This window comes from Microdochium trichocladiopsis, assembly GCF_020744255.1.
Source record: "Microdochium trichocladiopsis strain MPI-CAGE-CH-0230 chromosome Unknown B0I36scaffold_7, whole genome shotgun sequence".
Lineage (NCBI taxonomy): Eukaryota > Fungi > Ascomycota > Sordariomycetes > Xylariales > Microdochiaceae > Microdochium > Microdochium trichocladiopsis.
In genome coordinates this window covers 3,083,298-3,102,981 of record NW_025763550.1, presented here as the reverse complement: position 1 = coordinate 3,102,981, position 19,684 = coordinate 3,083,298, and the positions used below count along the sequence as shown (strand labels likewise).

General features: G+C 58.3%; 7 protein-coding genes across 7 annotated transcripts; 5 read left to right on the top strand and 2 right to left on the bottom strand.

Annotated features, from left to right (window-relative positions):
• Positions 1 to 2,060: 2,060 nt before the first annotated feature.
• B0I36DRAFT_351565 (uncharacterized protein) lies at positions 2,061 to 4,254 on the top strand (the record flags this gene model as incomplete). The annotated part of the gene is made up of 3 exons (XM_046157023.1): positions 2,061 to 2,663; positions 2,760 to 4,073; positions 4,222 to 4,254. The coding sequence occupies 3 exons, from the start codon at positions 2,061 to 2,063 to the stop codon at positions 4,252 to 4,254; spliced, it is 1,950 nt and encodes a 649-aa protein (XP_046010944.1).
• A 293-nt stretch (positions 4,255 to 4,547) lies between these two features.
• On the bottom strand, positions 4,548 to 7,141 carry B0I36DRAFT_328669 (uncharacterized protein). Its single transcript, XM_046154619.1, has one exon. The coding sequence runs from the start codon at positions 6,704 to 6,706 to the stop codon at positions 4,712 to 4,714; it is 1,995 nt and encodes a 664-aa protein (XP_046010943.1). The 5' UTR covers positions 6,707 to 7,141; the 3' UTR covers positions 4,548 to 4,711.
• Positions 7,126 to 8,249, bottom strand: B0I36DRAFT_272007 (ubiquitin-conjugating enzyme). The gene is made up of 4 exons (XM_046151299.1): positions 7,978 to 8,249; positions 7,821 to 7,900; positions 7,513 to 7,718; positions 7,126 to 7,454 (listed from the first exon to the last, which is right to left on the bottom strand). Exons 1-4 carry the CDS (start codon positions 8,048 to 8,050, stop codon positions 7,385 to 7,387), a joined length of 429 nt encoding a protein of 142 aa, XP_046010942.1. The 5' UTR covers positions 8,051 to 8,249; the 3' UTR covers positions 7,126 to 7,384.
• Positions 8,250 to 8,526: 277 nt separating this feature from the next.
• On the top strand, positions 8,527 to 14,166 carry B0I36DRAFT_386015 (uncharacterized protein). Its single transcript, XM_046161093.1, has 4 exons — positions 8,527 to 8,770; positions 8,834 to 8,900; positions 8,985 to 9,365; positions 9,429 to 14,166. The coding sequence occupies exons 1-4, from the start codon at positions 8,693 to 8,695 to the stop codon at positions 14,090 to 14,092; spliced, it is 5,190 nt and encodes a 1,729-aa protein (XP_046010941.1). The 5' UTR covers positions 8,527 to 8,692; the 3' UTR covers positions 14,093 to 14,166.
• A 459-nt stretch (positions 14,167 to 14,625) lies between these two features.
• Positions 14,626 to 16,276, top strand: B0I36DRAFT_328664 (SPFH domain/Band 7 family protein). Its single transcript, XM_046154618.1, has one exon. The coding sequence runs from the start codon at positions 14,684 to 14,686 to the stop codon at positions 15,992 to 15,994; it is 1,311 nt and encodes a 436-aa protein (XP_046010940.1). The 5' UTR covers positions 14,626 to 14,683; the 3' UTR covers positions 15,995 to 16,276.
• Positions 16,277 to 16,631: 355 nt separating this feature from the next.
• Positions 16,632 to 17,605, top strand: B0I36DRAFT_328662 (uncharacterized protein). Its single transcript, XM_046154617.1, has one exon. The coding sequence runs from the start codon at positions 16,870 to 16,872 to the stop codon at positions 17,437 to 17,439; it is 570 nt and encodes a 189-aa protein (XP_046010939.1). The 5' UTR covers positions 16,632 to 16,869; the 3' UTR covers positions 17,440 to 17,605.
• A 66-nt stretch (positions 17,606 to 17,671) lies between these two features.
• On the top strand, positions 17,672 to 19,604 carry B0I36DRAFT_328661 (uncharacterized protein). The gene has a single exon (XM_046154616.1). The coding sequence runs from the start codon at positions 17,970 to 17,972 to the stop codon at positions 19,275 to 19,277; it is 1,308 nt and encodes a 435-aa protein (XP_046010938.1). The 5' UTR covers positions 17,672 to 17,969; the 3' UTR covers positions 19,278 to 19,604.
• The last annotated feature ends 80 nt before the right edge of the window (positions 19,605 to 19,684 follow it).

Genomic DNA, 19,684 nt, shown 5'->3' with positions numbered 1-19,684 from the left:
GACTTTGGCAGTTGTACTGGCCAAGCTGGATATTGGAAGATCAGGTATGAGTTTACTGAACGAACGCAGGCTGGGCTGGGATTGAAGAATAGCCTTGAACGGAGGATAATGGTGAAGTTAGACTGGAAAGTAGTATGCAGCAAGCAGCAATGGGTGAATTGCGCTGATTTCGTTAATTCCGGTTCCTGGTGGTGCTTTCGAGTGCCCAGTATCACGTGTTCAAATGATGGGCCATGTGTGGCCCCTTGTGTCTCTATATCCGATCTGTTGTGCCAGCAGGGAGCGAGTATTGGTGGCAGTGTCGATTTTTGCCTGATGGAGTTGACTTGGCGCGGTTCAGAGATCAATAAGGATGCCTCGATCGCCGGCAACGTTCCGTAATGCTGGGACTGGCTTGGAATCGGGAGCAATACAGGCCGATCAGTTGCAGGGGCGCGGGATGGGACTGCAACCCGCCGCCGGGGGTCAGCTGCATTGCTAGCTCTCACGGTCCACGCTCTATTTACTTACTAGCTGCAGGCGGCGCGTCAAGCTTATGGGGAAAGAAGCATTTTTGACAGCAGGGAGGATGTGTAAGCCGTGCATTGAGGCGGGGACAAGGCTGAGGGGGTAAACTGTGGTCGTGGGAACGCAACAAGGGGACCGGATCAACCTACCCGGGGCGGCGGAGGAGATGATGAGGGAAAAGAAAAATGTTCAGTCATGGGGTTTGTGTTCTGGGGCACCGAGGCTTGACAGACGTGACACGGGAGGGAATCCGATACCTTACCTTGGACTGATGCGAGGATGGGACAGATGGCTCTGGCCAACGCCTAAGACATGCGTGCAGGGGGGCTAAGGAGAGCTTTAGGCCAAAAGCGATTAGTAGCGCGAGACGACGCGGCAGTTGATGCTTGGTGGGGACGGCAATACATACGTTGAAGACGGTGGAGCAGCCAGCGAGGGATGATGATGATGTGGAATGCGACCAGGGGAGCCACCACTCGCGAGTGTCGGGGCAGGTGATAGCGGAGCCGCGCCGGCCACAAGATTGACCAGGGACCGGACGAGAGTCTCGAAAGAGCAGGGAGAAAAGAAAGCAAAGCCGGAGCATTCCCCGTCGCGTTCCCTGGCGTGGTAGGGCAGAGTCGTGGCCTGTCGCCGGTGCCCTTGCAAGGCCAGCACCAACAAGCGCTGAGTGGAGGAGGACACTGGGGGCAGACCCAAAGACGCGACAGGCAGGACCCGTGATTGAACCGTGAGTTTGAGGCTGAAGGGGACAAGGTGGTGGTGAGGCTGCAACGCGTACATGGTGTTTGCCTCTTTCTCGTCCAAAGGAAGGAGCTGAGCACAGCCAGTGGCAGCCTCAGGCACACGTCATCCCCGGCGGCAGCTGCCAACGCCAGGCGTTTGACACCGGGATACTGGGTCTTTTTTCGAGCTTGCCGCGAGCTTCTTCCTTGCCCCAACGCCCCCCTCGGGGCAAGATCGCCAGAGCTACCGGTATTTTCCAGAACAGCAGCACCCACCTGCACCTCGATTCATCGTCCACCCCCGGATCTTGTTCACTAATCACCACCTGCTGGGACTGCAACCCACACACGCGCGCGCACACACAACACACACTCATACGCTGAGCTTTTGACGTCCCACTGCCGGTGCCGGGACCCTGCCCGCTCGCCCCCTAGCTCCTCGGCGCGGCGCGTTGCGCTGCCGAGCCCTTCGGTAGCAGCACGGGGAGCTCTCTGCTGTGGCCCACTGTCGAGGCGAGGCTGGCGAGGATCCTGGCCTTCAAAGGTACCTCGCTGCGCCCTGTATTTTATCAGCTCCAGCCCAGCTCCGGCTGCTTCCTTCCTGGATCCGACGAGTCGGTCTCTTCGTCCAAGGCACCTCTTGGTCTTGCTGGCAGGTCTGCGTCGAGTACGGCCATTGGGCTCGAATTCCGCAACCCCCCCAGTCCCCGCCCGCACATTGCCTGCCTGTCGCGGACGGCGATATCTCCGGCACGATCTCCTCCACACCGAGCGCCATCGTCATCTGCGACCGCCTGGCCACACTAGGACGCACTCTCGGCACTGCCAATGTCTGGTCCCCGCGAGCACCAGCATCCATCGCAATCACATTTCGGGGCTGTCCCTCTGTCCTCGCCCACCGTCGGCACCACGGCAGCCCAGGCCCAGGCCTTTGGGCTGGGCCACTCTCGAGGCCCAGCTTCCAGCCCTTTCCAGTATGACCAGCAGCAGCAGCAGCAGCAGTTCAGTCATGGCCAGCCGACCTTCCAATCCCTGGGCGCCTTCATGCCACAGTCTACCGTGGACCGGCATCCTGGGAATGTGACCGTGCCCGGTTACGGCATCGTCGGTCAGCCAGAGACTGTGCCTCAGAGTCCAGTGCCGCTAGCTCCGCAACACCGGCACCACGAGTCCATACATTTGCCTGCAGAGCAGCCGGGCTACTCGCAACCCGCTGCTCTCCGAGGTGCTAATACTGAGCGATACAACGACGCATTTCCCGCCTGGAAAACCGAACCGGCTGACAACGCGTCTAGCGTGGCTCTTGGTAACAAAAGCGCGCCGCCCAGCCAGCGGACCTGGCCAACTGAGACGACTCCCAGTCGTGTGGGGAAGCGACCTAGGCTCGAGACTGCAGAGAATGAAGTACAGCCAGATACAGCCGAGGATGAAGTAAAACGAGCGAGGGGTCGACCGCGGCTGCAGACCACGGACCAGACCGCATCTGAGGTGAGTAGCACGCATGATCTGATTCTATATGGCGACAAGACTGAGGAGGCTAACAGGCTCGATCAGCGCCGCCGCACCCAGATCCGGCTTGCCCAGCGAGCATACCGAAGTCGCAAAGAGACAGCCATGAACGACCTGGAGGGTCAGGTGAAAAGGCTCAAGGACGACAACGTAGAGATGAGAGAAGCGGTCCACGATCTTGTCAACTGTGCCAATCAGTACAGTCATCTTCTAATTCAAATGCCCGAGCTCGCGCGGCATCTGCACAAGGTTCGAGCCCTTACAAAGACTCGCAAAAGCTCAGCACGATCCGAGGATTCGACTTCAGAAGACGTGCACGACCGGAGTACCTTGGACGACTCGGAGCCAATCATCAAGTCTGAGGAGAGCAAAGATTTTTCTTCGCATGGCGCAAAACCAAATGGCCAATCTCAGCAACTGCTCGGAAGCACTGCCGCCAGCTACGATGGTCATGATAGCCATGGCTATGGAGCATACCAGAGCCGCGGAAGCTCAGAATACGAGGTCATCGCCGTTCCTACCCACGACAATGCGAGTTTTGCACCGAACAAGATCGACCTGAGCGCCGACTTCTTGCAAGGCATGCCCTGGACAGGACAGCCGCAACTCAGTGCGTTTCCCTTGCCCCATGCGGATCCCTCCCCCATGAGTGGCTTCGGCAGAAGGCTACAGCGGCACGCCAGGGAGAAGATTGCCACCCTGCTTAGTATGACGAACCCGCCGGCAGAAACCATTCTTCGCGTCCTCGGTTTCTCGTCCGTGTTTGAATCACAAGAGGAGGTTCGGAGGCGCATCAATGAAGACTTGCAGCGCAGCCGAGATGAAGTGATGTACAACATGCAATTCCCGTACTACACCGATGGTGGCAGCACATCGCAGTATGTAGACAGGCACCAACAGGCACCGCCAGCCGGTGCGCCGAATCACTTTAAGAGTGGCAGCAGTTACCAGTCTGGGAGTGCCGAGATCAGGGCATCCGACCTGCGAGGGAGACTGTTAGAGATATGCAAAGCGATGCAGTTGCCGATTGCGAGAAGCGTAATCTGGGACTGTGACGAGGTAAACCTCTACTTGACACAGAGAGGAGTCTCACTCTCGAATGCGAATGAGGCTTGCACCGTGGAGATCAATCCCATGGCGTTCCTGACGCAGGACAGCAGTGCCTCTCAGCTGTCTGAAGTACCTCACATGGTCGGCCACGCAGCGAATGATGGCCAGCCTAACGATGGACAATTCAACGAAGTGAGATGGAATAACCCGCCCTCATCAACGTTTGGCGGTCCTGTTCCGCCAGAGTCCTCGTCCTCGTCTGCTGGAGAGCCCCGCAAGATGGTGAGGGTGGACATAAACAAGCTGCTTGATGGTCAGTCTTCTTCCTCCCCCCTCGAGCACCCTTCCCAAACTGACCTGCCTAGATCTTGCATCGCAAACCATTTATCTTGGGCGCACTCTTGGATTTCGCCCGGCCGACGTTAACCAGGCTTTCTGGGGCGCCGTCACAGCTTTGACTTGATCGGCTGACTTTTGATTTACGCGTTCCGTGTCGCAGCGAGCATCGTGGTTCACTGGTGTTTGGCATATCCTTATGTTGTAGGCGCCACATACGACCGCGGGAGAATAGCACATGATAGATCTAATGAGCAATGACTGCGAGGGAATGAAATGCAACAATTTCTGCACCCTCAAAGCTCTCCGCATAACCGCGAAGTGGCAAATGTCTGACATGCCTGCCATTTGGCCCGGCTTGTAGCACTTTTGTATGCCTCGCGAAGGTCTTTTCACGCATGTACTGCATCAAGGTCACCTCTTTGGTTTTGATCATCCTCGTTCTTGGCCCAGGAGCGCGATCGGGCTGCGTGACTACCCGGATACCGGACTACACGACGGAGCATTGCGGCACTCAGGATCATCAAGAGCGTAACCTTGGTTGCCCATGCTGCCTACGTGCCACTCTGCTCCAGATATTCTGCTTATTTCTCTCTTTTCTGCCGACCCTCACGTTCTTTTGGCTTCGCAGCCCGATCCCTCGCTCCATGCGCCTTGCCACCATTCCCACCCTTTCCACCGTTGCCCTTCACTTTTGCCTCCCCCAACCCAGTCTGCTCCCACTCATACCCCGTATGCACTCGCGGGACGAATTTCTTCCATTTCTTCCCACGTCCTCCCCATCGTTTCACCACATCGCGAACCCGGTCCTCGGAATCTTGTTTGGCCGCTTCCAGAGCCTTCTCCCTCTCTAAGACATTCGTCTTGATCTTCTCAAGCTTCGCAAGCCGCGCCTCGTCCCGTGCCCTCGTCTCCTCCGCAACCACGTCGCGCCACTTGTCCTCGCCGTGCTCTGCGGCCATCCTCTCCTCCCACTTCTTCCGCCGCGCCGCCGAGTCCTCGGCCTTCTCCTTGGCGAGCAGGGCCTTCTCCTCGAGGACGAGCTTGCGCAGGGCGTCGGCGCGCGCGTTGTGGACCTCGGTTGTCCACGAAAAGAGCGTGCGGATGCGCTGGATGCCATGCACCCAGGCGGTTCTGTCGAAACCCCCGTTCTCTGGGAACTGGACGGCATCGTGGGCGAGCTCGTCAAGGAGTGGGGACAAGCGGGCTGCGCGTTCTTTTTTGGATCGTGGTTTTCCCACGGATCCTGGGCCAGGCTGCATTGCTGATGATGACGGCGGTGATTCCAGCGTCGTAGTCGCGGGTGCAGTGGCAGCAGGAGTAGCAGCGGGAGAAGCACTCGCAGTGTCCTGTGAGCTCAGAGGGCGCGGCGAGTCCGCGGCATTTCGCGACCACATGTCTCGCATGACGCCGTGCTTCTGCTCGCCGCTCTCCCACCAGTTCCCCTTGGGTTTCGGCGGGTTCTCCGCGTCCCGCTCGGCCTGCTCTCTCCGCTGACGCTCCTGCTCTGCCGCCCTCAGAGACTGGCTATCCCACGTGTCCCTTCTCAAGTTCATCACCTTGTCCGCCACACTCCCGACCTTCCACCATTCGGCCCCGCCGCCGCTGCCGTCTTCCCCGGCAGTACTGGCCGCATCTGCCGTCAGCGCGGACGCCATCTTGCCCACGCTCACCCCGCTCTCCCGCTCGGCCTGCCTGCGCACGAGGTCCTCCCACGCATCCTCGAGCTGGGCGTCGGGGATCTCGTAACGCTCAATCCACTTGTAGTCGCGCATCCTCTTGACCGCCTTCCCCATGCGCGTCTGTATGATGCTCTGCTGGAGCGGGTCGAACCCGTGGCCCCTGCGCAGGAAGGGCACCGCGTGCGCCATGTCGATGTGCGGGATCCTCCGCATGCGCCAGTGCCCTCCGGGAACGTCGGGGTGCCTGGCCGCCCAGCTCTCGCGAATCTCGTCTAGGGGCCGTGGGTGGTTTGGCGTGTGGTATTCCGGCTTCGGGAATGGGTTCTCCTCACTCGGGATCGGGTGTAGCCGGACTAGGATTGGGCGGTCGCGTCGCCGCGGAGGCGGGGGCGGGTTCGCGGCGAGCCATGCCTGCTTTGCGGAGACGGAGCGCTGGCGCTCGGCGAGCTTGGTGCGGACGAGGTCGAGGAGTTGGTCGCGCGCAGCGGAAGAGGAGGAGGAGGAGGAGGGAGGCGAGTCGGTGTTGGGGTTGATGTTGGTCGAGGCCGCCTTGGCATCTCGGAGGAGGGCGAGGGAGCGGTAGCCGGCATGCAGGGCTGGGGCCACGATGCGAGGGGAGACGTCGGCCCGGTTGCGCTTGAACGTGCGGCGGACAATCGCGACGAGCGGCGGCGGTGGTGTCCGGGTCGACTGCTTGCTCTCTGGGCTTCGGGCGTCATGCCATGCCTGCGTGAGCTCGGGCGGGAGCTCTATGCTCGAGGCGAGGGCTATGAGGGCGCGGTAGAGGGCGATGACGGCTATCCGGTGCCGTGACGAGCGGGCTGGGACGAAGGTCCGGTCCAGCCGGATTTTGCTGAGGGGCGGGCTCGTGGGTGCTACTGCTGTCTGAAGCTCCATGGGAATTGTGAAGCCCACGATTTGGCGGCCGGGGGTCGTATTGTGGACTTAGGGGCAGACGACGGCCACAGGAAGGAGAGAGTGGGCGCCTGCAGGCCCCAGGCAAGTGGCGCGCAGAAAGCGGTGCGATCAGGCTTGGATAGGTGTCGGGTTCGTCAAGTGAATGTCGCGTGCTCGAGCGCTTGGTGTTGAGCTGTGCAGCTGTCTCGTCCGGAAACTTTTCTGGTCTGGTCTGCAAGTGCGGAATTGAGTCCGCACTCAGGGTCCACGCAGCTCCACGTGCAGTACAGACGGCATATGCCACATACGCGAAGGCAGAACATGGTGGAATGGGTTTACCAACTCTCAAACAGCAAGTAGTTGGTAAGCAGAACTTGTTGTCCTCACGCATCGTTCTTCTCGAATCATGCAAACAACACTTGGGCACTTGAACGCATAATATCCACAGGCCACCACGCGGACCAAAGCCCAGTCTTGGGCCGCGTACGAAAAAGTATAGGTGTTGTTCTTCAAGCTAAAGGTCCGACCGGGCACCCCTAAGAATATCTCTCTAGGCTTAATATTCCCTTGTCGTCCCTCTGTCATCTCTAAGGGCCCTCACGTGAAGGGACTGCGACACCGGCTATCCTCAACCTTGCCCGTCAGGGTTCATTATTCCCACGAGTTCCCACATGGTCCCTAGTTGTCAGGGTAGACCGTGCCCTCCGGGGGCTGAGGGAGCTTCTTGCACACGCTAGATGCCATATATCTGAGAATCAAAATTGTCAGCACTGAGTACGCCGGGGAAAATGAGCTTCGCCGCGTACCTCCGCAACTCGATCAGGATTGTTTCCATTGTATTCTCCCTCTTCCAGGTGTTCAGGCAGGGCAGCTCCTTAGGGTTGACCACGCCGTTGTTGGGGTTGACACAAGGCAGATTGACCATGCTCACAAACTGGATCGTTGGGGGCTTGTCGGGATATTCGGGACCGCAGTGCATCTTCACCGAGTAGATGCGGTTCTCGTGTACGCTCTGCAGGAGATTTTCGTGAAGTGATCAGCATGCGTACAAAGCCCAGTAGCCTTCCCCAGCGATTGTGCCTCAGTCACAAGCACCTGAGTTGTGTGAACTCACGTGAGGGGGACCGAGGATGGTGCCGTTCCAGTCCGACATGAGCAGATCATCGGGGTTGTCCAGACCATACGAGCAGGCCTCTACATTTCGTAACGTGGTTGTTAGCCTTCAGAATCTCCTGGAATGCAGTCAATCTTTGGTGGGCATGGCCGCATACCAGCTCCAAGACCTTTCTCGCCCTTCTCAAGCTCCTCCAGCAGGCGGAAGTTGCGGGGTATTTTGGCGCCCATCTTGATGCCGCGCTGTCGCGTCGATGAGCTGTTCCCGGCAAGAGTCGAGTCGTGGTTTCGCTTGTTCGAGGCGGATGAGTGGCCTGCTACGCGTGCTACAAGATGCGCTGCAGCCTTTTGGTCAGCGCAACGAGGATGATGTTGCTGTGTATGTGGTCTAGGAGCTACGGTCTAGCTCGCCTCACATTCGAAGCTCACGACGTCAAGGTTGGTGGGGTCGCAGCGGAGTGGGGGCTCGACCTCGTGGTGGTACGTACCCTCACTCCGTATGCTGGCTCGCCCGGCGTGTGTCAGCCCTGGAGGGTCGGGACCTTGACGCCAGGGCCGCGGCCCACTCAGGCAGACAGACGTCCCAGGTAGGCTCAGAACTCCCAGCACCTGCAGGGACCCTAGTGCCTCCTTCCAGGTGTCCACTTGAGCTCCTGCCTCATGTTATGGCAGCCTACGATTGGCGAGTCGACCTCTAGAGCTCACATCGAAGGGAGCGATGAACCAGCTCATGTGCATTTCCTGTGCCTCACACGTGTCTGAACCAGATTGGAGTCATCTAGCTGTCTGTCTCGCACCTCGACATCTCCGTAAACATCGCCTCTCTGCATAGGCGACCACGGCTTCGCTCATGGACTCTTGCAAGTGCGCACCATGACCACTCAGCTGTTGGCGACGGAGCTTGCCAACCTCATCCAGGAGAGCAAGCGCAAGAACACAGATCTGCGCCAGGTACATTCAGCCCATCCCCAATATTGGGTGCATGGTCTTTCCAGCTGACGCTCCAGTAATTAGGCCGCAGAAAAGTCGCTAGAGGAACTCAAATCCCTCAGGGGAACTACAGAAGCCCAGATTGCCGCCGGTGCGTGTTTGACCTCTCTCTGAAGCTTCAAGCCCTGGTCTTCTCTAGGCTAATATCCGGCGCGCGCTGCTCCCGCCACTACAGAGCTTGCCCAGAAGGTCAACTTCGTCAACCCTCTAATCGTCGCGTGCGGCACCAAGAATGCCAAGTTCACAGGGATTGCCATCGTCTGCTTGCTGCGGCTCATCGTGATCAGTGCACTCCCCCGGTCCAAGCTGAACTCCATCCTCGAAGCCCTCCGGGAGGCGACTTCGGCCGGCGTCGATGCTCAGCTGAAGGTCTTGCAGGCTCTGCCAACACTACTGCAGAATTATTCGGCAGATATTAAGGGAGATCTGCTTGTCACCGCGCTCAACATCTGCTTCATTCTGCAGACCAGCAAGAATGGCATCATCAACAACACCTCGGCCGCCACCCTGCAGCAGCTGCTTGTCTCCGTATTCGACAAGGTAGCCACTGAAGATAGTGAGCCCTTTCCATTCCACAGGCACCTCTCTGTGTCGACTCTGACTGACGTTCGCTTCATAGAGTCTTCTGCCAATGAAGAATTCGTCGGCGATGCACCTACGCAAGATGGCGCCGTCAATCTCCGCTCAGCAGCAATGGATGCTTATCGAGTTTTCCGCGACATTTGCCTGCTGACTGAGAACCAAAGAGCCGAGTATATTCGGTTCTCTGGCCTGCCGCAGACATTCGGCCTGGAGCTGATCGAGTCAGTCCTCACCAGCCATGCAGCGACTTTTACCTCACACCCGGAGCAAGCCCACATCATACGCACCAATGTGCTACCCCTCATCATTGCGGCACTCACGGGGAAGCCAAAGTTTGCCGTCTCCGTCCGTGTCGTTCGAATACTGTACACGTTGCTAAAGTGGCACCTGGATGTCCTCGGCTCAGAAGGAGCTGAGGCGCTTGATATCCTCGCTCAGGTTTTGGATCAGGATACGTTTCTCTGGAAGAGAGCGCTATGCATGGAAGTGTTTCGGGGCATCTTTGCAGAGCCAGCATTGCTACGACGGATATACTCATTGTACGACGCGAGAGAGGGCCAGAAGAAGGTCTTGCAGAAAATCACCGCCACTTTCGTACGTGTCAGTACCGAGAAGCCGCAGGTCATTGGGTTAGGGAACCAGTCAACGATACCTGCCGCAAACCCTTATGGCAGCGACGGCTCAAGTTCAGAACAGGTCATGATTGAGGCAAGCAGTGTTTCTGGCATCATCAGCGGTTCCGTTGGCGGTGACGCCCCCAACGTTGGCATCAGCGCGCAGTGGAGTATGGTGCGACTGCCATGCATCGATCAGCTCGACAAGAACGAAGCGCCGCCCGTACCCGAATCGTACATCTACGCTTTGACTTTGTCTTGCATAACATCGCTCTCCGAAGGCCTCGCCAAATTCATCTTGCCCTTGACCGTTCCTGTTGATGGTCGCTCCAGGAAAAGAGTACCGAAACATGACTCAGCTGGAAAGGCCTCGCCAGCACCTTCAGATGCTCCAGGTACGCCAGACACCAAGGCCGTGGACAGGAGCGAAGTCCATGACGGCACCCTGGAGCGCTCCGCGTCTTTCAAGCGAAATCCGGTCCCAGTCAATCCTCTCACACTCCAAGATCATCCTTTGATCGCGGATATCAAGATATGCGCGGAAATTATCGACTCATGCTGGCCGGCCATCCTGGCGACGTGCTCGACGTTCTTGTTTTCTGCGCTCGACTCCGAATTCTACCACGGTCTCGTTCGAGCTTTCCAGAAGTTTGCACATGTCGCAGGACTATTGCAGCTCTCGACTCCGAGGGACGCTTTCTTGACGACTTTGGGCAAGGCAGCCGTGCCCCCGAATGTGTTTTCAGCATGCTTGAATGCAAGCGCAGCGAAGCCGCCAAGCACACTAGCGGGCGAAGCTTCAAGTAGCTTGCTCAATAACGCCCGCGGTCTGCTGAGCGTCGAGAGCCTAGTAACTCCTGTGGGAACCGCGGGTGAGCGACAAAGGCAGTCGTCGATGGACGCAAACAGCACATCGCAGGCAATCAACACCCGCAATCTTCTCTGCTTGCGCGCGCTTCTCAACCTCGGCATCGCGTTAGGCCCCACGCTGAATAAGTCATGGACCATCGTGCTTGAGACTTTGCAGCAGGCTGACTTTGTGCTTTTCATGACGGGCAAATCGCCAGGGAGGGTGCCAGTAGCGCACTCCAAGGTCCCGGATCCCCATGCGGAGAGCGAGGCAACCAGTCTCCTTGGCAATTTCAAGGCTGAGACTCGATCAGTGGAGACGGCGGCGTCCAGGCTGTTTGAAAGCACCGTTGACTTTCCCAATGACGCCTTTGTCGAGGTGGTAACTGCAGTCTGTGGCCTTTTGCAGCGCCAGTCTGACTCAGAGTCAGTTGCAGCAAGCCGACCTCAGTCACCTTTGGCGCCGCCAACCCCAGCCTTGCGCACTCCAAGCGGCCAACATCGCAAAATCTCATTTGCTTCTGTTGCCCCAACATCCGCACCGACCCAAGAGGATCAATTCGCGCTGGCGAAGCTGGGCGACCTAGCGATCATCAATGTCGAGAGACTACTCAGCTACCCGCCCAATGTCTCTGGGTGGAACAAAATGACAAGCGAGTTGAGTATCACCCTGACGGCTGTAGATGTTGCACCAGTCATCAGGACGCGAGCTGCCGACATCATCATTCGCATTGTCTTGGACGCGGCCAAGGCTGCAAACAGTCTCAGCGACAACAGCCGCGGGGCTGTTCAGCTGCGACTCTTAGAAGCAGTACAAAATGCCCTCTCGCCGCTGCAAGATGAGGAGAGGCAAACGTCTGTCGCCGAGCACCTGACTGACGTCGAGATCCATAAAATCATACTTGATGGACTGAAGGATCTCATTGAGGACTGTGGCGACACCCTCGTTCAAGGCTGGGAAACGTGCTTCAAGATCATCGACAGCATCTTCGTGCAGGAACGTGCTGTCGCCGACGTCGAGCCGCGAAACCCGACCGCGCCGCAAATCCGGCTGGTGACCCGTTCGAACCGGCTGATACGTCCCGCGTTCAGCTCACTTCAGCTCATCTGCTCCGACTTCCTTAGCTCTCTCCCGAACTCATGCTTCCTCATCCTGGTCGACACACTGTACAAGTTTTGCTCTCAAGAGGATGATCTCAACATTGCCCTGACCACGATCACCTTCTTCTGGGTCCTATCCGATTTTCTCTCAAACAAAAACACGTCCTTGCCTATCTCGAATGACCTGGTCGGTATTTCTGAGGCAGACCTTGTGAAGAAGGCGTCCCTGGCCAACAACGGCTCTTCCGACGCAGCACTGTGGATGCTGCTGCTCCTACGGTTGACGGCTGTCACTGCAGACGAGAGGATTGAACTTCGTAACAGTGCAATACAAACTCTGCTGCGGGTTCTTGACGCCTATGGTGACAAGCTCAGTCCTGAAGCGTGGTCCGTGTGTATCAAGTCTGTTGTTTTTAAGCTCTTTTCATCCATCGAAGAAGAGCTCCGCACAGCTGCGACCATTGAGAGTGACGACAAGTACCGACAAGACTGGTATGAGACGGCAGTCGTGATTCTAGATGGAATCTCCGGGCTGCTCTCGAACTACCTGGACACACTGATTGAGCACCCCACTTTCAACACCTACTGGCAGGAGCTGCTTGGGCATTTTGAGTCCATGCTTGACTTCCACGTCATGGAAATCAACACTGCCACATTCAAGGCTTTGACACAGATCCTGTCACAATGTCAAAGCGGTTCCGAGAAGAATTTTGACGCGACAACAATCGACCTGGCTTGGCAGTTGTGGTCACGCGGCGTTCCCATCTCGCAGCAGAGGAATCCCGAAAAGCTCACGGACAATCAGAAGTGCCTCATCGCGTATGTGGCGGCGCTCCGTGATGTGTACCGTCTCATTGAGACCAGCGTCACCGTAGAGCAGGTTACACGTATGCTCTCGCTCCTCGAGGAAGCTATGCAAGCTGCCGTACCTGAAGCCTTCGTCAGCGACATAGACTACATGACACCACTGCAAGGACAGGTCCTGGATGTCCTCAAGATGATCCGAACCGACATTCCAGGCACCCCATCTGCTCTGATCAAGCAAGCATCAAGTTTCGTCTCGCTGGCGTACACAAGACCGCGAAAATCTGAAGCCACGAATCCAAACAAGAAGCGAACCTTTGTCGCCATGTCAAAAGCATGCATGGCCATGCTTAAGGACCTGATCCTTCCACGCACGACTGATGTCGATATCTATGACAGTGGAGCATACGTCGCCGCTCTGGAGGCTTTGTCACTGCCTATCGTCCTCAAATACAGCTTCCCCATTCTCACGAAGTCTGCCCAACCCTGGCAAGAGGCAACAACTTCAGTGCTGGCCATCCTTGAGGCAACTGTGCCGCAGTTCCCATCTCTGGCAATACCTTCAGCTACGTTGCCAGAGATTTGGGACATGATAGTCGTCATCACTAATAGTGTGACAAATGCAGACTGTGAGATGCAGTCCGGGCCTAACAGTCTTGCCGCCGACGAAGCCTTTGATATTGAATCCTTGAAGCGGCTCCTTGATCTCATCATCCCTGCTTTGGGAGGAGAGGTCGTTCCCGAAAGGACGCGCCAGCTTTTTGCTGAGAACTTGTTCCAGACCTCCATTGTGCACCCACCGTCACCCGGGGAACGTGACATGATTTATGGTGGGATCGGCGCGAGCAGCCTTGCCAGCCTCTACCAGCCACGGCCGGGGCTGACGATTGACGCCGAGCCGTCGAGGCGGAGCAAGATGGGCTATGCCTGCCTGGACCAGCTATTCACTCTCATCTCTAGTGGCGACGAGTCCGAAACATCAGAATCCTATGTCCGGTTGGCACGTGCTACTGCACCGTACACGATCCTGAGATCTGGCTTGGTACTACGCGCCTTCATTGCAGATCACCCCCTGAGGGGCAGGATGCCACAGCCATTGAGCCAGCGCAAGGAGCTCTACCACGTACTGGAGAAGCTAGTTGGACTGCGCAGCGAGCCTGCTGCCATACCCGATATTGCAAACGTCGATAACGAGAAGAGGAAACATCTCTTTCGGCTGTATCCGCTGTTGAGCAAAGCACAGGCCGTTGCGGCGCGGGGAGGCGACATGACTGCGGTTGGGCTGCTGGCCAAGGCTGCTGATGTCATTGGGGACGAGCTAGGATTAATGTAGCGAGGTTTTTACACGGACATTGAGGGCCATGATGTTTTAGCCAGCATGCAATAGATTTGTTTATATGCCACTGACACCAGTTCAAACTTTCGAGCAGTGTAGTATCAGCAAAAGTAGTGAGGACCACCGACAGTATGGCCCTTGCTTGATGACTTGACGTATACGACAACCCTTGGCATGCATGGTCTAGTGACTAGGATGGCGATGCTGCAATGAAGCCTGGGCATAGTCTATGGCCGAATGCGAGAGGTGAGCAAAACTACAGGCGAATCAGACGGGGAAGCATTGTTTGCGAATCTGCCCGACATGTCTTGAGTCACACTCCAGATGAGGATTGTCGAGTGGCGTTGAGTGGTTGTCGTGGATGGGCATCCCGGCTGGCACCGGAAGCGGGTGGGCACGGGGCCGTGCCGCTAGGGTGTGAGTGGGTGGGCACCTGAGCAGGCGTGCTCCGCTGGCGTCGGAAGACTGACGTTTGCTCGGGCGAGCCGAGCACCAGCGACAAGCGACGTCAAAGCTCGAGCGAGCTGCCACAGCCGCCTCTCTCCCTCCCAAACCACACGACACAACCACCACCCACCACCCGCCACGATGTCGCTCATGCACTCGGAAAAGGTGCTGCTCACGCCCGCCATACGGCGAGGGCTCATCCAGCCCGCAAAGGCCAATGCCGCCGCCATTGCCAGGACCGCCGCTGCTGCCGCCACCGGCTCGTCAATACAGCAGCACCACCCGCACAGCTACCTCCACCGGCGGCACACGACACAACACATACGCAGCTTCCAGACCTCCTCGCGAGCCCTCATCGGACCTGGCTCCGGCGTCCTCGGCTCGGGGGGCGGCGCCCTCGGCCCACTTCCACCTTCGTACTTCCAGCGCCCCTCTCTCCCAGCCAACACAGTCATCCGCTTCGTCCCGCAGCAGACGGCCTGGATCGTCGAGCGCATGGGCAAGTTCAACCGCATCCTCGAGCCCGGCCTCGCCATCCTCGTCCCCTTTATCGACCGCATCGCCTACGTAAAGTCCCTCAAGGAGGCCGCCATCGAGATCCCGTCCCAGTCCGCCATCACGGCCGACAACGTGACCCTCGAGCTCGACGGCGTGCTCTACACGCAGGTCTTTGACGCGTACAAGGCGTCGTACGGCGTCGAGGACGCCGAGTACGCCATCAGCCAGCTCGCGCAGACGACGATGCGCTCCGAGATTGGCCAGCTCACGCTCGACCACGTCCTCAAGGAGCGCGCCCAGCTCAACACCAACATCACCGCCGCCATCAACGAGGCCGCCCAGGCCTGGGGCGTCACCTGCCTGCGCTACGAGATCCGCGACATCCACGCCCCGCCCGCCGTCGTCGAGGCCATGCACCGCCAGGTCACCGCCGAGCGGTCCAAGCGCGCCGAGATCCTCGAGTCCGAGGGCCAGAGGCAGTCGGCCATCAACATTGCCGAGGGTAAAAAACAGAGCGTCATCCTGGCCTCCGAGGCCATCCGGTCCGAGAACATCAACCGCGCAACCGGCGAGGCCGAGGCCATCTTGATGAAGGCCAAGGCCACGGCCAACGGCATCGACGCTGTGGCCCGGGCAATCGCCTCGGGCGGCGCTTCCGCCCAGGGTGCCGTGAGCATGAACGTCGCCGAGAAGTACGTCGACGCGTTTGCCAAGCTCGCACGCGAGAGCACCGCCGTGGTCGTGCCGGGCAACGTGGGCGACATTGGCGGCATGATTGCCACGGGACTGAGCGTGTACGGCAAGGTCGGCGAGGCACAGAGCAGGACAATGGCCAAGCATGTTCTTGAGAAGGGCGGGGTTGTTGACGCAAACGATCAGAAAGGTGGCCAGGGGACGAAGAGCGTGGTCGACTCGGTGGTGGACGAGTTTGACAATACTACTGCGAGGCGGTAGAAACAGCTCACTCGACTCGTCAATCAATTGGGGTGGTGAGGATGATGAGAGCTATGCCTGCCTGGTGTCATCGACCTGTCTCCCTTGTACACATATTCTTTGTTTTGTTGTGTGTGTTTTGAGCGGATGGGGGCGGGAAAAGAGACAATTGGTGCCGAGGTAATCATTGTACAAAAATTAGCATTCAAGAAACGCAAAGAACTCGAAACAAAGCAAAATCTTTGAAAATCAACCACGTTCACTGTGATTGCGGGTGAGCAGAAGGCAGCTTGTGATGTGCTCTTCCTCTGTTTTTTTCATCCTAGAGACAGAACCGCGAGGACATGCCAATGGTTTTCAATTATACAGCGGCATGCTCCCTTCATACGATGGATTACGTGCATTTGTTGTGCCAGAATGCATATATCGCACATGCTCGGTCGACTTGGTATAGGCTTGCCCCCGGAGCAAACTTCTTGTTTTGCCCAACTGGGTCCTGTTGAGACTGCACCTGGGTTTTTCGTATCAGGGGTGTTGCTGTGAGGGCAGAGAGGTGGGAAGCCGCCCCCGCATGTTCGAGTTAAGACTGACGAAAGGCGCCAAATCACTTCAGCACAGCCTCATTAGGTTGATTTGATGAGGCAGCCGAGAATAAGGACGTGAACCAGTTTGCTTTCTGGATAAGACAGCACCGCGCATGGCCCAGCTATTCATTCGCACCCGCAGTCTTGGCTCTTGCAGCATTTCTCCACGTTATCACGCTCAACGACATACGAAAGAAACCGTCCATTCTCGTCCCGGGCACGACTTGTTCAGCATTTACCAGCAGTATCTGTCCTTCTGCGCACTTCTCTACATACCTTAGACTACCAACAATAATAGACACAACAACAGTCATGGCAGGAAACGACACCACCATGTCCCCTGCTCCAGCCTCGGTCACATCTACCACAAGCCAATTCATCCCCGCCCCGCTCCGGCCCTCGCACATCCACCACCCGACACGATCAGTGTTCCTCGCGGGCTCCACGTCCTCCTCGCTCCCGGGGCCCTCGTCCGACTGGCGCGCGAGCCTCGCCTCGTCGCTGGCCAATTACCAAGTGACAATCTTCGACCCGGCGCGCCCAGACTGGGACGCGAGCTGGCGCGAGTCTGCCGACTTTGCGCCCTGGAAGGAACAGGTGCAGTGGGAGCTGGACATGCAGGAGGCGGCGGCCGCCGTGGTGGTGTGGTTTGCCCGGGACACCAAGGCCCCTGTCAGCCTCCTGGAGCTGGGCCTCGTGGCGAGGCAGCGTGCGGCAGGGGACGGCGAGGGGGCGAGGAGGAGCAAGGCGGTGGTTGTGTGCGAGGAAGGGTTCTGGAAGGAGGGGAATGTGAGGATGGTGTGTGAGCGGTTTGGCGTCGAGGTTGTGGACGGGGTGGGGGAGCTTGTGGGCTGTTTGAAGGAGAGGTTTGGGCTGGTGTAAGTTGTCGATTTGATGATACTGGTTTGGTAGCACTGTGGAACAGTGGGGAGCAAGACAGTTTACAATCATCTCATTCATGAAGGCGCTGTCACGCAAGGGAACACTGGCGCAATGTCCCTCTCAGCATTTCTAGATGCAAATGGTTGCCAATGAGGGTATCGTCGCGGCCGACAACCCTTGGGAATGTGCCCGCAATAAGCTGTCCCCTCCAGCTGTGCCTCATCAGGGCTGCACCTTCCCCAACCACGACCCCGCCACCAACAGCAGCCTGCAACACTACTCTAGACTGGTCCCCTGCCAATGCATGCCCGCCGCCTCCCGCGGACAGCTCCGTCTCCGTCTTCGTCCCCTCTGCACATCATTATCAATCACTGGCAGGCCGTGCCACTTGCTCTCGCAACCTTCCATCGCTCACCACATCGCTACACATTCGCTAACAGGTACCGTCTGCCTCGTCTCGTCGCACACAGCTCCATTCGAAAGCCTTAGCCAGCTCGCCCACCTACCCACATCCCATCCCCATAGAAACCATGGACGATCAGTTCAACGGCCGCACCGATGACGACCTCTTCGCCGATGATTTCGAGCCCGCCGAGGCCCAGGCTGTCGCCGCTCCTCCGCCAGCCACTCAGACTCCTGCGCAACCTGCGACGCCGCCTGTAGCTGCGCAGGAACAAGCAGCGAAGCCTGCGCAGCCCGTCAAGGACAATGGAGCTACCGCTCCCAAAGCACCCAAGGACGGCCTCAGCCAGTCGCGACACGCCACTCCAGTCAAGCAACGACCTCCTCGAAACCGCAAGAACTCGCCAAAGTCGGCGCCGCCCAAGAATAATAACAACAACAATAACAAGCAGGCGAAACCTTCCGAGGCAAAGCCGGCTCCTCCCACAGATGCCGAGACGTCGACACCTCCACCCAACCCCGGCAAACCCAGCTCAACAGATGCTGAAGCGGCTGCCTCCTCGCCTGCTACCGCTTCCGCAAAGCCTGCAGCCAACAAGGGTGGCTCGAACACAGCTTCCGTCGACCGTCTCGGTTCCGGCCAGAACCCGCGTACCAAGCTGTCGGACAAGGAGCTCGCAGACAAGATGGAGCGCATGCGGCTTGCTGCCGCCGAGCGCACGCGCAAGTTCGAGCAGGCCGAGAACGACTCGCGTTCCCATGCCGTCGCGTACGAGAAGGGCATGGAGGAACTGCGCAAGCGAAGGGCGGAGGAAGCAGAGCGGCGAAAGCGCAGCGAGGAAGAACGGCGCCGCATGGACGACGAGCGCGAGCGCAACCGGGAGCGCAAGATGCGAGCTATGAGCGCCAAGAACCCCGGGGCGAACTGGGATGAAGGCAAGGACGCTCGCATGGCCGAGGAGGAGGCGCATGATCGCCGTAGTAGAGGATTCAGAGGCGCGCATGGCGGTGCCCGTGGCGCTAGAGGCTTGGGCGGCAGCCGGTTCTCCGACCGCGACGGCTCAGATAACCCGTCAAAGGAGCTGTTCGAGGCCGACGATTCTCGTGGCGGCACGGGTCGTGGGCGCGGTGGTCGCGGACGGGGAGATCGCGGTGCTGGACGGGGTGGTCGTGGAGGAAGGGGCGGCGCACAGAACGGCTCCCGGTCAGAGAACCCACAGAAGCCTCCATCAGCGGATGACTTCCCAGCACTGCCCGGTGGTGACAAGGCGGCGACGAAACCAGATGCTGCAAAGGCGGAACAACCCGACAAGAAGGACTTCCCCAGCCTACCACCAGTCGAACTCAACTCGCCGCCAGTGGGCAGGTGGGACGAAGAGGTCGAGTACGCGGAGGCCGCAGCTGCCGCGATTGCGAAGGCGCCGGCAACTTCATAGTGTGCTTGTGGCGGCGGCGTGTGCAGCGGCGCGTGCGGCCGCCGGAATAGCAGCTGTGCGCCAAGCGACTGCGGCTCGAGCTCGACATGGGAGCAGGATAGCTGGGTCTGGCCCAACTCCTGTTATCATGCATGCACCGGACGCAACCATCTCGCATCTTTGCGGCGGACGAAGAGCGCAAGGGAGCGTTATTGAATGGAAAGCCGGGGTCAAGAGTGGCAAGGCATGAGAAAGGGGCAGCAGGGGCAGGGCATAGGAAGTTTTCAACAACATGAGATACCACAAAAAGCAGCACGGGCGGAAGAAACATTGTTAACGTTATCAGCGCATGCTCTCTAACTGGCCAGAAGGTGAATTCGTGATCATGTTTTGAAAATTCTAGATTGATGCTCTCCCATGCGCCAGAC